Below are 17,313 nucleotides of genomic sequence, written 5' to 3' on the forward strand. Positions count from 1 at the left end.
CAGGACAACCAAGGGTCGTCAACGTGAAGACAGAGATCTGAAAAAAAATCCAAGGGGCTAGGCTGAGGCAGAAAACAAGTTCAAAACACTATGGTACAATGGCAATGGAAAACACTGGAGCTAACGGCAACAGACAATCTGGCGCTGGAGGGATGACAAAAGGAGGCTTAAATACAGAAAAAGGCAGGTGAGTAGCATGAGAGTGATTGCAAGGGGCAGGTGGACATGATGGGGATCAAGTTAGGCAGAAAACGAATCAGGCTGTGACATTTATAGGAATTTTAGAAAAGCTACCGATTGCATGATGTCGTGGACAGTTGAAGCCACGGCTGCCTTTCCTGGAGTCCATTCCAACCTTATCTGTGGCCTCCCCGGTACCACACAACAACTGCCATAGGAAAGGCGGAATGAGCGGAGGAATCCATGTTAAATTCAGAATTGACCTGGCTTGAACTTATGGATGTTTTTTTTGCAATGAGTGAACTGATTTCCCCATTATGCCCAGATAACATCCTTTCTTCTTTCAACTCCAAATGTTCAGAGATTTTAGACTTTGTTGCTCCTTTTCAATGTAAAATCAACCGATCCAAATCTCATCAGGCGACAGTGTAGACAAGTGGAACGAAAGCTGAAGAAGAAGGATAAACTGTATGTCTCTCTGTGCATATTACGTGACAGTCTAGCAAAATACCAGAAAGCTGTGAAAGATGCAAAAAAGTCAATATCCCTCTTCTGTTACTTTTCATTCACCTAGAGTGTTATCTAAAACTATAGACTCTATTTTAAATCCTTATACCACTGGTCTGACATATGCCAGAAACACATGCTGTGAAAATTTTCTCTCTGAACAATGTGACATCGGTCAGGCAAAATGTTGGTTCTTACGGTAGTTTCAAGCTGACTGTTGCTCCCACACATTCGGTTGTGTTTGAGGAGTTTGGGCTAGTGTCTCTCTCCTTGTTTACTGAGCTGGCGCAACGGATGAAACCTACAAACTGTCCTTTGGACATTCTTCCGGCAAAGATGTTGAAAGAGGTCTTCACTGCCATCTGGTCTAGTCTTCTTGTCCGATTTAACACTTAGTTAATCTATTTGCCTGTGAAACCCAGTGAAAGTGTGACATATAGCTGTCTGCTAAGCTGCCCGAGTGAAAAGAAGCTGTGGCTTTCAGAAAATTTCTCACACCTGAATGATGAGAAGACTGTATGTATTTTATTTTCCATTCCTAGCCTGCCCAGTGTGAAGTTTTCAAATATTGGTTCTCTGGCCTCAAGTTTTAAACAGCAAGTGAAAAATATGGGAGTTACTTTTGATAGTTGCATGAAATTCGACAAACAGATTGATTCTGTTGTTAGAGCAAGCATTTTTCAGCTTCGTCTCTTGGCCAGCATTAAACATTTTAAAAAGCCATTCGTGCTTTTATCAGTTCAAGACTCAATTATTGTGATGCACTTGTCGGTGCGTGCCAGACCTCCCTTGCTCGCTCAAAATGCTGTTAACCAACACATCCAGATGTGACCATATCACCCCAGTGCTTTTATCTCTTACTTGGCTCCCAGTTAATTTAGAATTCAAGTACATGTTTATCCCCATTTTTATAAAGAGGAATTACTTTCGCTGTTTTCATATTATTAGGAAAAATTCCTGTAGAAAAAGACAGATTACATATATAAGTGAAAGGATCAATAACTGATTAAATGATGTACTTTACTAGAATCATGTCTGAATCACTTCATCGGAGCTGTATGAATCTAGTGACTTAGACCAAGTAAAGGACTGTTTGATGGGAATCATTGAAAACAAGTAATTTACTTTGTCCAAGACCATCATTTTTATGGTGGCAACTCCCCATCATATGGGTGAGGACTACTACCATGTGAGATCATCCTGTACTGTTCGTACAAGCAAATTTAGCTTAGTTACACCTGAAAGGTGAAATGTTTATACCTAAATATCTAATATTTTCTGACTGTAATGGGGTTGTGGGTATATTGTGGAAACTATAAAATATTCTTATTAAGGTAATGAATATTTCCTGCTGAGTCCTTAACAGAGATGATAGTTGTTTTTCTCCTTGTTTATTGATGAGCTAGGAATCTCCCAAATTTGTCATGCTCAAAATTCTTCAAGCGAACTCTTTGCAGTCTTTGAACTGTGTTTTCTTATGATTCATTTCATTTTAGTTTAGCTTTACTTATTTTGTTCAATATGTTCCCCTGGTGAAGCACAGTAGGCATCCTCTAGTGACTTAATTCTGAGTTATAATTCTGATTCTCTTGAATTCTTTTCTTTTGTGATGAAAAATATATTTTTTACTCACATTTCTGCTTTTCCTGCTTCCCAGAGAGCACATGCTGATATTTCTGATATGTCATTATTTTCTAGATATACAGTCCATTCCCCATTAGTAATGACGCACTAAATCTCCATTTTCTTGTTGGTGATGGAGACTGGTGAATGATTACTAATGGTGATGAGGTGGATTTTGGTTTCTGAAATATCACTCATCAGAGAGCTGCTAACCCGCCATTTGATTTCCTCATTCATTTAATCAGCAGAGCAAGTTTTGGCGTAGCCTAGTTCTTCTACTTCTAGAAGTCCATTAGGCACAGTAGGAGGCGACTTTTTTCACTAACATGGCATGTCCTTTTGACAACCCGTGGATAAAGGTGCAGCATTACTGCGCAGAGAATTAAATATTTGTCAAATATTTTAGCATTTCCAGACAATCATCGTTTTGAGCGACACCATTTGGGAAAAAAGAAAAAAAGACCTAAAAGACAAATGAATATTTGTATGAATAGGCTTAAAAAAGACATATATAGGCCTATTATATTTTATAAAGGCACTTGTGTCTTGGGGGTGGACTCCCAGGGATTCCCTCAGCCACTGGCTTTCTGTTAGAGGTGGAGGTGCTGGGCACCACCCGTTTTACGGGCATCTGCCTGTAAAACATCTTCTTTGGCCTTCTGTCTAGGCTTAATTATTTAACAGAACATGATATAGATGAAGACATTTATGTGTGTGAAAACAGCATTATGTTGGTGATAAAATAACTGCACAGTCAAATAACCCCTTAATATTTACTTTACAGTGTAAAACATGATCAAAATGAGCCTTCATGCCGAGGTCTCACCTGTTTGAGCAATGTTTTTATATTTCATCTTAAACTGCTGCCAAGTGCGCTTCTCCCCCGCGGGGTTGCACCTAAATGAAATAAATGAATGGGCTACCATTCAAGCAGTTTCTCTGTAATATTATTGTGATTGCAAAGGACTACATTTAAACTTACACTTTTGCTGCTGCTGCGGTGTTGCACTTATTTCTAAAAATGTATTGAAACTCGCCGTATGAGCGTATTAAGATTTCCAATTCGAGATTGGTGAAAAACATAGCCCCTCCTCTTCCCCGTTGCCATGGTGACTCGTCGAATTGGGGCTCCATTGATGCTGGCTTTTTAAAGTTGTGGTGCACGCGCTAAACTCAAGGTGAAACCACTCAGAGTTTTCTATCTCAGAGTAGATGAACTCAGAGTTCAGGGATAGACAATAGTTTGTTGAACCTGCTTTGTGAAACGAACCCCTGGTGTGTGTAAGCACGCTGTCAGTCCTGTAGACACGCTGTGTTTGGCTGAGTGTGCTTTGCAAATGTCTACATATGCCATGCATGTTAACATTAACATTTTGCATGATGTACAAAAGTGAAAATACAGCCAGTTTGGAAATAATGAAAGAAAAGAAAAACAGCGCAAAAGAGTGAGAGTGTGAGACAGAACAAACCCATGTAAAACAACATCACTAATATTTGCAAATATTACTAATATTAACAATTTGTGCTTTTTTCGGTTATATGTGAATTAAGTACATTATAGCAGATTTATGCATGCATCACCTATAGTGAGATAATAGAAAGATTTGAAAGGGTACAGATCACCCTAAATCGGTAGCCCCAATGAGTGGTGTTCTGGTCACGGTATACAGCTGTCCACTGACGGATAATTTATCCACAGCGATGACAGCACTGGAGCCTCCTTCCATAAACTTTCTTCGGATCGGGAACAAGACCTTGCACCTTTCAAGGATCTCGCCGCAGATCTTCTTCTAGTCCTTGTGCTTGAGATGTTTAAATTTGGCTACAATAGTGCTCTGGTCGAGTCTCTTCCCTCCCAGGCGGTGAACTCAATGAATGGAATAGTTCTTCACTCTGTCTTCTGAGAATTTTAGGTGTGTTTGAAGTTTTTGACTATTGATTTTCGATTCTCTACAGCCTGCTTCGGGATTTCTGAGAAAACAAAGTTGTCCCTCATACTTTGAGCCTGGAAATAAATGATTTCTTTAATTTTTTATTTTCTTCTGAGAGCCGGGTCATTCCTTTGGAGGGATTTTACACTCTTTGAGGGTCGTGTTCTCCGCAGCCAACGTCGGCACCTGTTGCTGGCTGAACTCCTCTTAATTTTAAGGTTAGGCTGGCGAAATTATTCAGTTGTTGAAATGTTTGTTAGTTCAGAAGCGCACCATGTTCAACCTCCCACTGCAGTTTTAAGATGGAAAAACTTTTAGCAAGAAAACAACTTCCGCAGAACCGTGCAGCTATCAGCTTGAGAGGACATTTACTGAGGGGCACTGTAAGGGGCACTGAGGATGTGAAGGAGCACTAGCACCACAACACAACTGGACTTTGAGCAATAACTGCAATAATCTATCTAAGCTATCTTTGCATATATCATTTTTATACTATTTTTTAAAAAAATTCTGTAATGGTGCTGCTGGAATCTTAATTTCCCTGAGGGAACCTCCCAAAGGTTCTATTATAAAGTTCTATTTGATCTAATTTAATCTAATCTAATCTAAACCAGTCAAATTAATCCCGACAGTTGTTTACAATGAAGAGGTGAAAGGAGTTTATAACTCAGTATTGGAACCGAGAAACAGAAGGAGTCATCTACTCTTTTGTCTATATTGTCTTTTTCTTCTGTTTTATCACTGGCCCAGTGTTTATGGAGAAAAAAAGCTGTTCAAGTTGACTGTTAATTTATTTGCTGCTTTCATCATTTCATTAATTCAGAAGCATTAAGATAATTCATCTCTACTGATTTTGTTCTGTAGTAAAAAGGAGGAAATGCCAAAAAATGAGAAGGAGCAATTTACACATTACACTATCACTTGTTAATGACTTTTTTTTATAACAATGAATCCATTTTCAAAAATTTATGAAGAGGCAATGAACTATTTTCTCATGTAGGACTTGACTGTAAATCATTTAATTTGATTCTAAATTCAGTATATGACAAAATGTGCCGATTATATTATCTTGTGTTTTTTTTTGTAGCTACAATTAAGATCAGCAAATGTCATGTATATTGATAGGTTTAAGTTTGAGAAAAACTCTAAAATTCAATGTTATTAATCATTTTATGAGTCACTTACCAAGAACTTAGAACTTATCTAATTATTAGTGTTGTGGAGAAAAGAGTAGTTGGACTCACCTTTGCAGCCTCTTATGGGTAAGGACAGAATAGAAACATGTACATGCCAGCATACATGGAAATTCCCAATAATCTTAGTTTGTGAGATCCTTTTATACTTCCTTATCTCATTCTGTGCGTATGTGGCCTAGACCGAATCTCTGTCGGGCACCACTGTGTCTGAGATTGCTGCCACATTTTCGTCATCACCTGGACAGAGACATTCTGACCCTGGACAATATGTGGTTCGAGCAGTATCAAGGTCCTGCTATCCCCACATTAGCTACAAAAGGGTATTAGTGATAATCAATAATGAACTATACTATAGTAGAGATTGTTACTAGTTTTTCATTTTATGTAGCACTACTAATTAAGTTCACCTTGGGCTTCACATGGGCTTTGAGTGGCACTGCAGATGAAGATTGCATTTTTCAATGAAGGTGTATCAGTGTGTCGCAAAATGACAAATCTTTATCTTAGTACTGCTGCAACTGCTGCTGCCCATAGAGAAGGGAGCAGCGAGGACGCTGGCAGCACTACTCTAGGTGACATGGGTGCGACAGACATCTGAAAGCAGGGCAACAGACAGTGAGCACAACGACGGAGAGCAAACAAATTCCCCAAAGTCTGGGCAAAACCCTCCTCCCTCATATCGTAGGGTTGGCTTCTTTGAACTATGATGATCTACTCTTATCTGAATAAAACAGTCACAGTTTATGTGGAAAGAATGTTTTGAGAAAGGAACAATATGTATTTCATGTATCGCTATTGATGCGGCCAAACATTTGCAGGGATGATTAGTTTGCTGACTCAACAACAAACTTTGAACATTTGACACTTGTGAAGCACTACAACAACATGATGCCTAAACTATGCAAAATAAGATGCACTAGAAGGTCTGTCTATAGTGCTTGGAAGGCTGGAACTTTTCAGTTCAGTACATCCAAGCAAACTGTAAAGGAAGAACTGTTATTCACTACATTTATGAGTTACATTTTAACGGACTTTCAGGACGTAGAAACCAAGTGTTAGCCTACAGATACTGTATAAATCACTGCTGTTTGTGTGAAAGAAATGAATTAATATTAGAGATTTATTTTTTTATTTTGGCTCTGTAAGTACAACCAACATTCAGATAGATCCATCTTAAAGGGACTCTGGAGTCAAGCTAGAACAGGCTCACCGCTGTCTAATGCCCATGGACTGACCAGCAACTGCGCCTTGTCATCGTCCGGTTCCACTCTCGGACAAGCAGAGAGTGATGGCAGCAGACGGGGATATTGCTCTGGGGGGAAGGAAAATATTCTTCTACCATGACCTGTCCGCCGCAGTACTTCGTAAACGGAAAGATTTTAACGAAGCCAAACAACATCTCAGACAAATCGGTTCTGATTACTCCATGCTCTTCCCTGCAAAGTTCCAAGTATCACTGAACGGCACCTTCCTCTCCCCGACAGAGGCTCTGACCTTTGCAACCAGTGCCGCACGACAGGAATGACGGATTCTCCGAGAGCTAAGTTTGGACAATCAGTCATGTATACTCTGTTATGATACATCTTATGTTCATGTGAATGATTACTCACTATCATAATATGTATTAAGGTGCCTCCCTTGCTTAATTATAAACCAGTTATACCACAAGTCCAGCTGGTTTAAGAGTAGATGACAATTCATATTTAAAGGCTTATAAGTTGAAAACTTTTGTTTATCATGTAATAATTGGGTGTTGCTGTGAGCCCCAGTCAACTGGGTTATGTCACTTGCTTTGTTTTTTTCCCTGTTTACATGGTGTGAGAAACACATTCGGCCCTACTGGAGGCGCCTTACAGAACAGCAATCCCCCCGCAACCTGGGGAAGGACCCCCATTTTCTATTTTCTTTTCTTTCAACATTTTCCTTTTTTACCTTGCATAGTTTCTTACTGTTATGGTTTCATACGTTCTGGGGTTTTTTTGTTACTTGTAGTTCATGCTCAGTACTCGTCCCCCACATTTAGCGTACCATGTCGACATATTTGGAACTGCCTAAATTATATTTGCCAATAGAATGATGCCATCTTCTAAGTTAAAAACTCTGTTCATGGAATATAAGAGGTTTAATGGGTAATTATGAAACAAAGAAAGGTCTATTCTTTGTTGAAAAGGGAGGGGGTAGATGTGGCTCTATTACAGGAGTCCCACTTAGAAGACAATGAACATCTCAAACTTAAATACAGCTGGGTTGGCCAGCTGTATTTTTCCTCTTTTACCACCAGTAGCAGAGGAGTTGTTATATTGATACACAAGAATCTATCATTCCAATTTAAAAAGTGTGTAAAAGACAAGTACGGAAGATTTATGCTTATAAATGGCAGAGAAATTACTATTATGAATCTTTATTGCCCACCTAGCCAGAGTTATTAACTCAAACATTCTCAGAATTTGCAGAAGTATCTTTGCTTTTGGCTTTGGTGGGAGGTGACTTTAATAGTTTACTTAATCCTCGACTTGATAGACATCCCCCACGAAATTCTCCGCTGTCATAGGGCCTTCTTGTCAACTTGTGGAGAAATTAACCTGGTTGATACACGGCGAATATTGCATCTGTCTGATTTCACCTTTTACTCCCCTCCTCACAAGTGCATCACACGAATCGATTATTTTTTCGTACCCCAGTCTGTGATGCAATTTGTATCTTGCTGCTCAATAGGCAATATTGTGGTTAGCGATCATGCAATTCTGCTCCTTAAATTGTCTCTTGACATAGAATCTGTAAAAAGTAAACGCTGGATAGTCTACACGCGTCTTCTGAAAGATGACAAATTCATCTCTTGTCTGACAAGTGAATTTAGGATATTCTTGTTTATTAATTCACAATCTACTAGTAACCAATCCTTACTGTGGGAAACTGCCAAAGCATATATCAGGGGTTTAATTATAGCCTATTCATCCTTGAAAAAGAAAAAACAATTAGAAAAGCAACTAAAACTCAAGAAAGAACTGGCAGATACTAAAAATGCATCTTGCTTAACAACAGACCTATTACTGTTGCAGAGGAAATGCAGGCTGCTCTGGACACTTAACGAACCCAGCAGGCTAAGAGTGCTCTCCTCTTCTCAAAGCGAAGGCTATATGAGTGTGGGGATAATCCCAGTAAGTACTTATCTCATTTGACCAAAAGTAAAAGGGACCCTCAAGTGATTCCTTCAATTTTAGACGGGAGTGGCACCCGCCACTTCGATAACAAAAACATTAATAACACTTTCAGGCAATTTTACGCTAGGTTGTATGAATCGGATCAGCCACAGGGAGTCTCAGATAGAATGGAATCTTTTTTAGTGGGACTAAGCCTTCCAACCATCTCTGATCTCTGGTCTTTTAACTGGACTTCCCAAAAAGAGCATTAAACATCTGCAGCTCATCCAGAACGCTGCTGCCAGAGTTTTTTACCCGGACTAAGAGATCTGAACACATCACACCAGTTTTAAAATCTTTACACTGGCTTCCAGTCAGTCACAGAATAGATTTTAAAAGCCTGCTGATGGTTTACAAATCCCAGAACGGTTTAGGCCCAAAATACATCTGTGATATGTTCAGAGAATATAAAGCCAGCAGAGCTCTTAGATCCAAGGACTCAGGTCAGCTGGTCCAGTCCAGAGTCCAGACTAAACATGGAGAAGCAGCATTTAGCTGTTATGCTGCAAACAAGTGGAACAAACTGCCAGTGGAGATTAAACTTTCACCAAATGGAGACATTTTTGAACCCAGGTTAAAAACATTTCTTTTCTCATGTGTCTATGCATGAAATCTGCGCGGCATCTTTGAACTTCTCTAGACTGTTGCTTGTTTATGTATTTTTAATGCTTCTTCCACTCCCTGCTGCGATGCTTGTATTTCATGTAAAGCACTTGGAATTGTTTTGTACATGAAATGTGCTCTACAAATAAATTTGACTTTGACTTTTGACTTCAGTGCTCTCGAGTGTTGTCCTTGGCTAGCCTTTGGCTCTTGACAACACAATGCACTGGTTGGGTGCGTGTGAGATATAAATGTGTATAGACTGTCTAAACCAATGCTGTTGCTGTTTTGTTGTTGTTGTTATGTTAATATATAAAAAGCTCAATAAACATATTTGAGGGAGATGCTGATAGTGTTTATGTTTATGCATTTGGCAGATGCTTTTATCCAAAGCGACTTACACTGGTAGGCAGGAAGGGTAAGGGGGTCTTGCCTAAGGACCTCTACTGGAGGTAGTACCTTTCATGCAGAGGATTTGAACCCAGGTCACCCACATGAAAGGTGGCAATCTTACCAGTCCAGTGATAGTGGATGGTTATGTATATCTAGCAAAACCTATTGTCGGTGGAAGTGGGGCTATTGCACCTGCATTCTTTATTTTTTTTAATAAAATATTTATGTCCAACAAAAAGTTCCAAATGCCAAAAGTGACTTGGTTTGATACATGAGAGATGTTTATGTCAAATATTCCTGTGCTAATCCCTTTGGTAAATATTTGATGTAATCATAATTTCAGGGTAATAATAATTTTGAAGTGTAAATTAAACATATCTGATGTTACATTTAATTATTCAAATATGTTTTGCATTACAATGTTATTCATGTACAATCTAATCTAATTCTTATAGAATAATAACTTTTCGTCATGTTATATCTTCTTTTGACCACACTGGATGAAACCTGTTAGCATGATTAGCTCCTCAGTTTACAAAAAAGACTGCAGCTAGTTGTAATAAGTGCAGCTAACAATGCTAATCTGTTGCACTAATCCAGACCATCAGAGCTGACCTCACTGGTTCCTCTTGTCTTGTGCCATGTGTGTTTGTCATGCTAGGCCGTATAAACGTGTATGTGTATATGTGTGTGTGTGTGTGTGTGTGTGTGTTTGCTCGCAAGAGGATACATATTTGTGTGTGACTGTAGCTTTGCTCGTATAAATGTGTCTTAGTCTCACCAGTCTTCTTCTGTCCTGTCCTGTGCTTTCTCTCTTCTTGTATGTACATTTGTGTGTTTAGCTATCGGTACACAGCGGAGGAGGAGTCCCAGCGCTGTTGCCTCTGAGATCTTCGAACCTCATCTGGGTAGCCACATTTTACAGGTAGGAATGGTTCATAGTCTCCGAAATTGTTTGACATAATTTCAATCAGTGTTTCGAGGTGGCCTTTTCTCTTGTTAAGCGACCTTGGGTACCCTGAAAGGCGCTATATAAGTCCAAGTTATTATTATTATTTAGTTACCAAGGTTTTCTAAAAAAAAAATCTCATAAATACAATACGAATAATGTAACTGAACATATTTTTTTATGGTTTATGGTTAGCATAGAATTGACTGCATGGACATAGACAAATAAAACTGAATCTGAATTTGGACTGAATTGATATCAACTCTGTCTCCCACAATTTTGCAATCTACATCTATCTGAAAATCCATCACACATCCTGGTTTTTAATCCTTATTTCTAAAATGAGCACTATGCATGGTCGCATTTGTTGATACAGCAGTGTCAGTGAAGCCGAGCTCCATCAGTTAAACTGTGTCCTGAAAGGCTTGGGTTTGTGTAGCCCAAACAAACATAATATTCATAGTGATGTAAATTGCAAAAAAAATTAAAGCTGCAAACAACAATAAAGTGGCGCCATGTAGGGCCTTAGTGACCGCAGCATCAAACTGTTCAGGCCTCGGCAGGCACCACAACAAAGCGTTCAGCACCACATCACTGGAAACGACACTCGAACGAGGACAATGCACTACATAGTTACAGCAACTTCCTCTGACATGGTGAATTCCTGGAATAAGTGGGTACGCTATAGTGATATAAGAATATTTAGTTTAACATTTGTTCAATGTGGGACTATTGTGGGAAACATATCAAATTTGGTGAAGATTGTGAAGATGTGTTTATGTGTCAGTTATGTATTTACTTTATTTATTTCAACCCTGTCCTGTCCAGCAAGCAGAATTATGGTCTGAATACCATGACCCAAACACATTTGCTTTGCCAAGGGAAGCTATATGGATATAAAGCTGCCCTTGATTCTTAAGCCTAAAATATTTATTTATTCTTTTTGAAATTATACATTACAAGCCAAACCAGGCAGAAGGGACAAAGAAAAGAGAAGAGAATATAGACAAATATGCAAAAGAAGAAAACACCAACAAAAACAGAAACAAGGCAAAACCTGAAAACCAACTGCTTCATCTGTAGAGACTTAATAGAAAACTCCCCACGACCTCTGGGAAAACCAGGTTGAGAACCATAAGAAGCATAAGAAGCAATAAGAAGAATTGACACCCCTTTGCCATCTTATAATTCTTGGAGAATTGCTGTGATAACCATGTGAGCAAGATCTTGAGGCAGATTGGTTCAGATGGTAGATAAGAAGTGACACAAATGATGGAGCTCCCCTCTCGTGCGGGTAGGGAATAAGGGAAATGGAATCAATGAAAAATTTGCTTGAGAGGTGTTTTTTTTCCTGAAAATATATCCTTCATTTTCAAAATTTTCTTTAAAGACTACCTATTTCTAGTCTGTATGGAATTGTACATTGTGAGAGCTTTGTTATCTTTATTTTTTCACCTTTTCATTTTGTGATATTCATTTATTCATATTTCACCAAAATTTGAATTTGAAAATTAGTTGGTGACAAAACAATTTATCATGATAGCATACAATATGTGTATGTATTTGAATATATGGGAGATTGGACTGAAGAGAAGTTTCGGTGCAATCTGTTGGACCGTAGCACTGTACAGTCCTCACTTGAATCACAGCGTCCCTACAGAAGTTGCTGTAGTCTGTGATGGTTCTGACCCTCCTGTCCATATCTATGTCATTTTCCTCCTCCTCTTGCAGTACAGCCCAGCCTGTGACATCAAAGCAGTCTCTCAGTGCATCCCTTGCCTCTGGTGACCACTTCCTGAAAGATTTGGTGGTAACAGGAAGTATATGGGCTGTAAATAGACCATGCTGTGATCAGATCTACCCAGTGGTCCAAGAGACACTGCCTTGTAAGCTTCCACATTAGCACAGAACAGATATACTGTCCTATCTCAGTCCACATACAGAACAAAGCCAGTCATGCACAAGGACAGAGAGATGTGGTTGAAATCTCCTGTGATTATAATGAATGCTTCAGGGCGCTGGGTTTGTATCCTAGCAACGGCGTTATGGATGACGTCACACGCCGCCCTCGGTGGAATGTAAACAACAATGACGACTGTGTATGGGAACTCTCTGGGTGCGTAGAATGCACGGAAACCAGCTGACAGCAGTTCAACATCTGGACAGCATACCCTCTCCTTAACGGGTTAACATTCCGGGTATTAACCCATCTCTTTTTAAAAAATAGGATAATGCCCACTCCTACAGTTCGTTTTTCGGATCTTATCCGCTCGTACGGCTGTGAAGCCGGGTATATCCACAAATGAGTCTGATGTGTTATTGTTCAGCCAGTACTCAGACAGACAGCTCAAACTGCTCTCCCTGTGCAGCCGTCGGTTCCAAACTAAGCGCCTCCAGCTCGTCAAACCTGTTTGGCAGCGAGTTAGCATTTCCCATCAGCACCGAGGGCAGAAAAGGCTTGTACCTCCACCTCCTGTTGTGCCTCTTTGCCTCTAGCTTAGCCCTGCTTCCAGAGCCCAGCTTCCTCAGCTCAGTCGGAATATGTTGTTTTCAGTGTCCAGTTCTTGACAGGGCCTAGTCTGTGATGGTGCTGACTGTGATTATAAATATAAATAGACTATACACAAACACATGCCAGTTCTTCTCTATTGTACACTTGTTGACTCGTAGCAGTGCACATTGTCCAGTAGAATAAATAAATAAAAACCAAAAATAGGTTGAAAAAAAAAAACTACAAACAGTGAAAAAATTTCAATAAAAATCTCAGAGCTACTCAGACTTGCTACTCAGACCAGCGTATACCAACGGAAAAAAATGTTTGGCGCAACAAAGCAGTTGTGATGAAAAATCAGTTGCGGATATTGCAGTTTGAACTTGTTCTATAGTGGAACCCTTTTAAACCTTGTCTGACATTGTAGGCTACGTGTGTGCAAGAGTTTTTGCAAATAAGTCATTTTTGTAAATTATTTTGTTGAGGTAAAATCGCAGATAATGTTTTTGCTAAAGCTTGTGGTACTATCTTGTGGTACCCCTGTTGTTGAAATGTAATAAGTTGATTTTCGTAATGTCTATCCTAACCCATCCAGTCAGTATCACCACCAGCCGTCACTGTTGATCACAGTCCCATACTGAACACAAACACATGCCAAATTGTTTAATCACCAAAGCCCCACCCTGCCAAAACAAGAACTCTCATTGTTTGACCTATTAAATAGACTATAAAGCCACTCCAAAACATACATTTCAAACTTTGCTCAGTTGTTCCTTGTTTTTTTCAATATGCCCCCGTCTATATATTATCATGGTTATTATTTTTATAATTGTTCCTGTTAAATGACAGTCTTTCACCATGACACAGAAAAATTAAGTTACTCAGAAGTGCACTGTCCTACACAACTCCTAATTTGCATGTTTGCTAATAGTGCTGGCCTGATCATGTTTGTATGTCATTATTGACTTGTGTTCTCGTTCTCATGGAATGGCTGATCATATGAAGCCATCCTTCAAGCACCATGCCAGCCAGTGCCCGAAAGCCTTGATGTGGTGCTCACATTGACCCTTGGTTGTATCACTGGCTGAAGTTCCACTGAGGTGCAGGGGCCTTTATCACTGTTTGCAGCTTTAATTTGCGTTTTTACATCCATCCATATTCCCGTTTAAGTCTGTGTATCAGCTTCTTGTCTTCTCTGTCTCAAATGTGTTACTGCGTCATTGGAAGTGTGCTGATTTGTGGGTGTGCAGCCTTTTCACCCGAGAAAGAAAGCCAACATGTTGGCGACAAATTGTTCTCATTAAGCTCCAGCTTAATTGATTGTGAGAAGTTTAAGAATGACATTTTAAAAAAGCCTGGCGGACAGGGCACAGTGTGATTGATATAGCAAAAACGCAATGCTAATGAATGTCAGCCAGTCACTTTGGTGGTAGAGACCAGACACTAATATCAGAGATTAGGCCAGAGAGCTTGATAATGAGAGAGAGAGAGAGAGAGAGAGAGAGAGAGAGAGAGAGAGAGAGAGAGAAGAGAGAGAGAGAGAGAGAGAGAGAGAGAATTAAACTGCATGTAAGGCCTCATGTTCTACCGTCAAGCCAGATCTGCTGTTGTGTCCATTTGTATGAACGTCATTTGTTATCGAGATTTGTGACTGAATATATACGTATATATATTTGTGGAAAAATTTTCCATCAATATGTATCAGGCAAAACATTTCACAAGTTATGTCTGTGTTGATGTTTACAAGTTTTTGCTTGAGCTCACTTAAGCTAATTTTTTTCATGTAAAATCCTCATTGTGTTAATGCAAAAGGTGAAAATCAGATATTTGGAAACAAACATGTAAGATGTCATATACAAATATGTTATACTGTATGTGTTAGGGGTACAGTGGTGTGGTGGTTAGCACCGTTGCCTAGCAGCAAGAGGTTTCCAGGCTCGAATCCTAGCTGGGGGGGCTCTCTGTGCAGAGTTTGCATGTTCTCCCTGTGTATGTATGGATTCTCTCTGGGTACTCTGGCTTCGTCCCACTGTCTAAAAACATGCACATTTGGTTAATTAGTCCAAATTAGTCTAAATTGTCCCTAAGAGTGAGTGATGTTGTGTGTCTCGTTTGTCTCTGTGTTTCCCTATGATGGACTGGCAGTCCAGGTGTACCCTGCCCCTCACCCAATGACAGCTGGGATAGCCACCTGCCCCCCCTAATTGGATTATGTTATATATGTTAGGTTATAGTTGCCTAAACATGTTAAAAGGGTAAAAACTGTGTTCACTATCAAAATTCAAGAGCAAAGTCAAAATCAGCCCCACTGCTAACCACTGCTTTGTAAAATGTTACAAAGACATCTACTACAAGGCCCTGGGATAGCAAGCATTTAGGTCTGCCTTTGGATCTTCTTTGTGGGCAAGGACCCACTTACATTATGGGCAAGGGGAGGGATTATGCAAACCAACCAGACGCACTAAAATGTGGTGACTGCTATGTTTAAAAATCCAGAGCTAGGGAAAAAAAAGGCACAGTCCATTGCATCACATAGAGTGGCCTTCACAGCAGACATTTTCAACAGTTCTTTCAGCTATGCCCACCTGCTCTTGTAAATGTGTATAAAATCCTATCTGTATTACCATTCATGAGTGTGTGATTAGCATTTGGAAACAGCAGTCTCAGTTGCAGAGCATTCACAAGAGCAATACCACCTGTTTAAAACAGACAGGGTAGATTGATGATATTCAAACATGTGCTTGCTGGGAAACACTAATCTGTTGTTGTGAAGACAAACCCAAACCCTAATTCCTTGAACTGTATTCCACTAAAGAGATTCATAATTCACAAGAGGGAAGGTCAAACTTGTGTCAGGAGAAATGTCTAAAACAACAAATTGACATGACTGTGGTGGAAATTTCTGTTAAAGCACAATGAGACCACATCAATGTTTCCAAAATTTAATTTGTACTTCATTAAGGAGAGTAAAAGCGTTCGCTGTAGCTCTGAAGGAGTCTCAGATTTCATGACTTAATTAAGACAGGGTGTTACACAAAAGTGGACAACCTGCATGGGACAGATAAGTTTTTCAGTTGCTAACTTAACCTCTAAAGCCACCTCAGTTGCAAACAACTGACGTAGATAAGGAACCCCTCCTAAAGATAAACATGTATCTATCATATGGAAAAACACAGAATAACACACCTATTTTCTGAACCACAAAAAATAACACCCAGCACATGCCAAAGGAGAATTGATCATTTTATATCACAATGACCCTGTTCTAACTTTCTGGCTGAGGATAATCAGATCAGTTCTTAGCTAGGACCAGGGATCCGTTTCACAAAGCAGGTTTAGTGAAAACTCTGAATTTATTAACCCTGAAATGAGGGAAACTCTTCAGTTTTCCGCTTCATAAAGGGAGGTAACACAAACCAGAGAAAGAGGGGTAACTCTAGCATGTTTCAGAGAGAGAGGTAACTTAAGCTCTCGGTCAGTTACTGCAGTAACAGACTCTCTGAACCTAACCTGGTTGGGACCAGGTTTTACTCTTTCTGTCTCCACCCTCTTTCAGCCACACACGCCATTTGATTTCCTCATTCATCCAGTCAGCAGAGTGAGTTTTGGCGTAGCCTATGTCTTCTAGTTCTAGAAGTCCTTTAGGCACAGTAGAAGGCGACTTTTTTCACCAACATGTTCTTTTGACAACGATCCCATGGATGAAGGTGCCGCATTACGGCAAAGAGAATTAAATATTCGTCGGGAGATGGTTATCAGACCGCCCATACATGTTTTAGCATTTCCGGACAATTATCTTTTTGAGCGGCACCATCAGAATCTGTTGGGGCAAAAAAAAAAAAAAGACGTAAAAGACCTATAAATATTTGTATGAATAAGGCTTATAAAAGATATCTAGAGGCCTATTACATTTTACAAAGGCACTTGGACTCAGAGGATGTGCTCCCTCCAGGGATTCCCTCAGTCACTGGCCTTCCAATAGTCTGGCTTAGACTCCTCTGCCTCCGTTAGAGGTGGCAGTGCTGGGTCACCACCCGTTTTATGCCCTGTCCAAAAACATACATGTTAGGTTAATTGGTATCTCTAAAATTGTCCTTAGGAGTGAGTGTGAGCGTGTTTGTGGTTGTTCGTCTCATTTGTCTCTTTGTGGCCCTGTGATGGGCTAGCAACCTGTCCAGGGTGTACCCCGCCTCTCACCCGATGGTCATCGGATAGGCTCCAGCCCCCCCGCGACCATGAT

General features: G+C 39.8%; 1 protein-coding gene across 2 annotated transcripts in view; it reads left to right on the plus strand.

Moving 5' to 3' along the window:
* npas3 (neuronal PAS domain protein 3) overlaps positions 1–17,313 on the plus strand; it is a 424,371-nt gene that overhangs the window by 221,337 nt on the left and 185,721 nt on the right. For both annotated transcript variants that reach the window (XM_075448043.1, XM_075448044.1), the window contains exon 4: positions 10,476–10,558. In XM_075448043.1, the coding sequence (XP_075304158.1) occupies positions 10,476–10,558 (83 nt within the window). The remainder of the gene's footprint in view (positions 1–10,475; positions 10,559–17,313) is intronic.

This window comes from Odontesthes bonariensis, chromosome 17, assembly GCF_027942865.1.
Source record: "Odontesthes bonariensis isolate fOdoBon6 chromosome 17, fOdoBon6.hap1, whole genome shotgun sequence".
Classification (NCBI taxonomy): Eukaryota; Metazoa; Chordata; class Actinopteri; order Atheriniformes; family Atherinopsidae; genus Odontesthes; species Odontesthes bonariensis.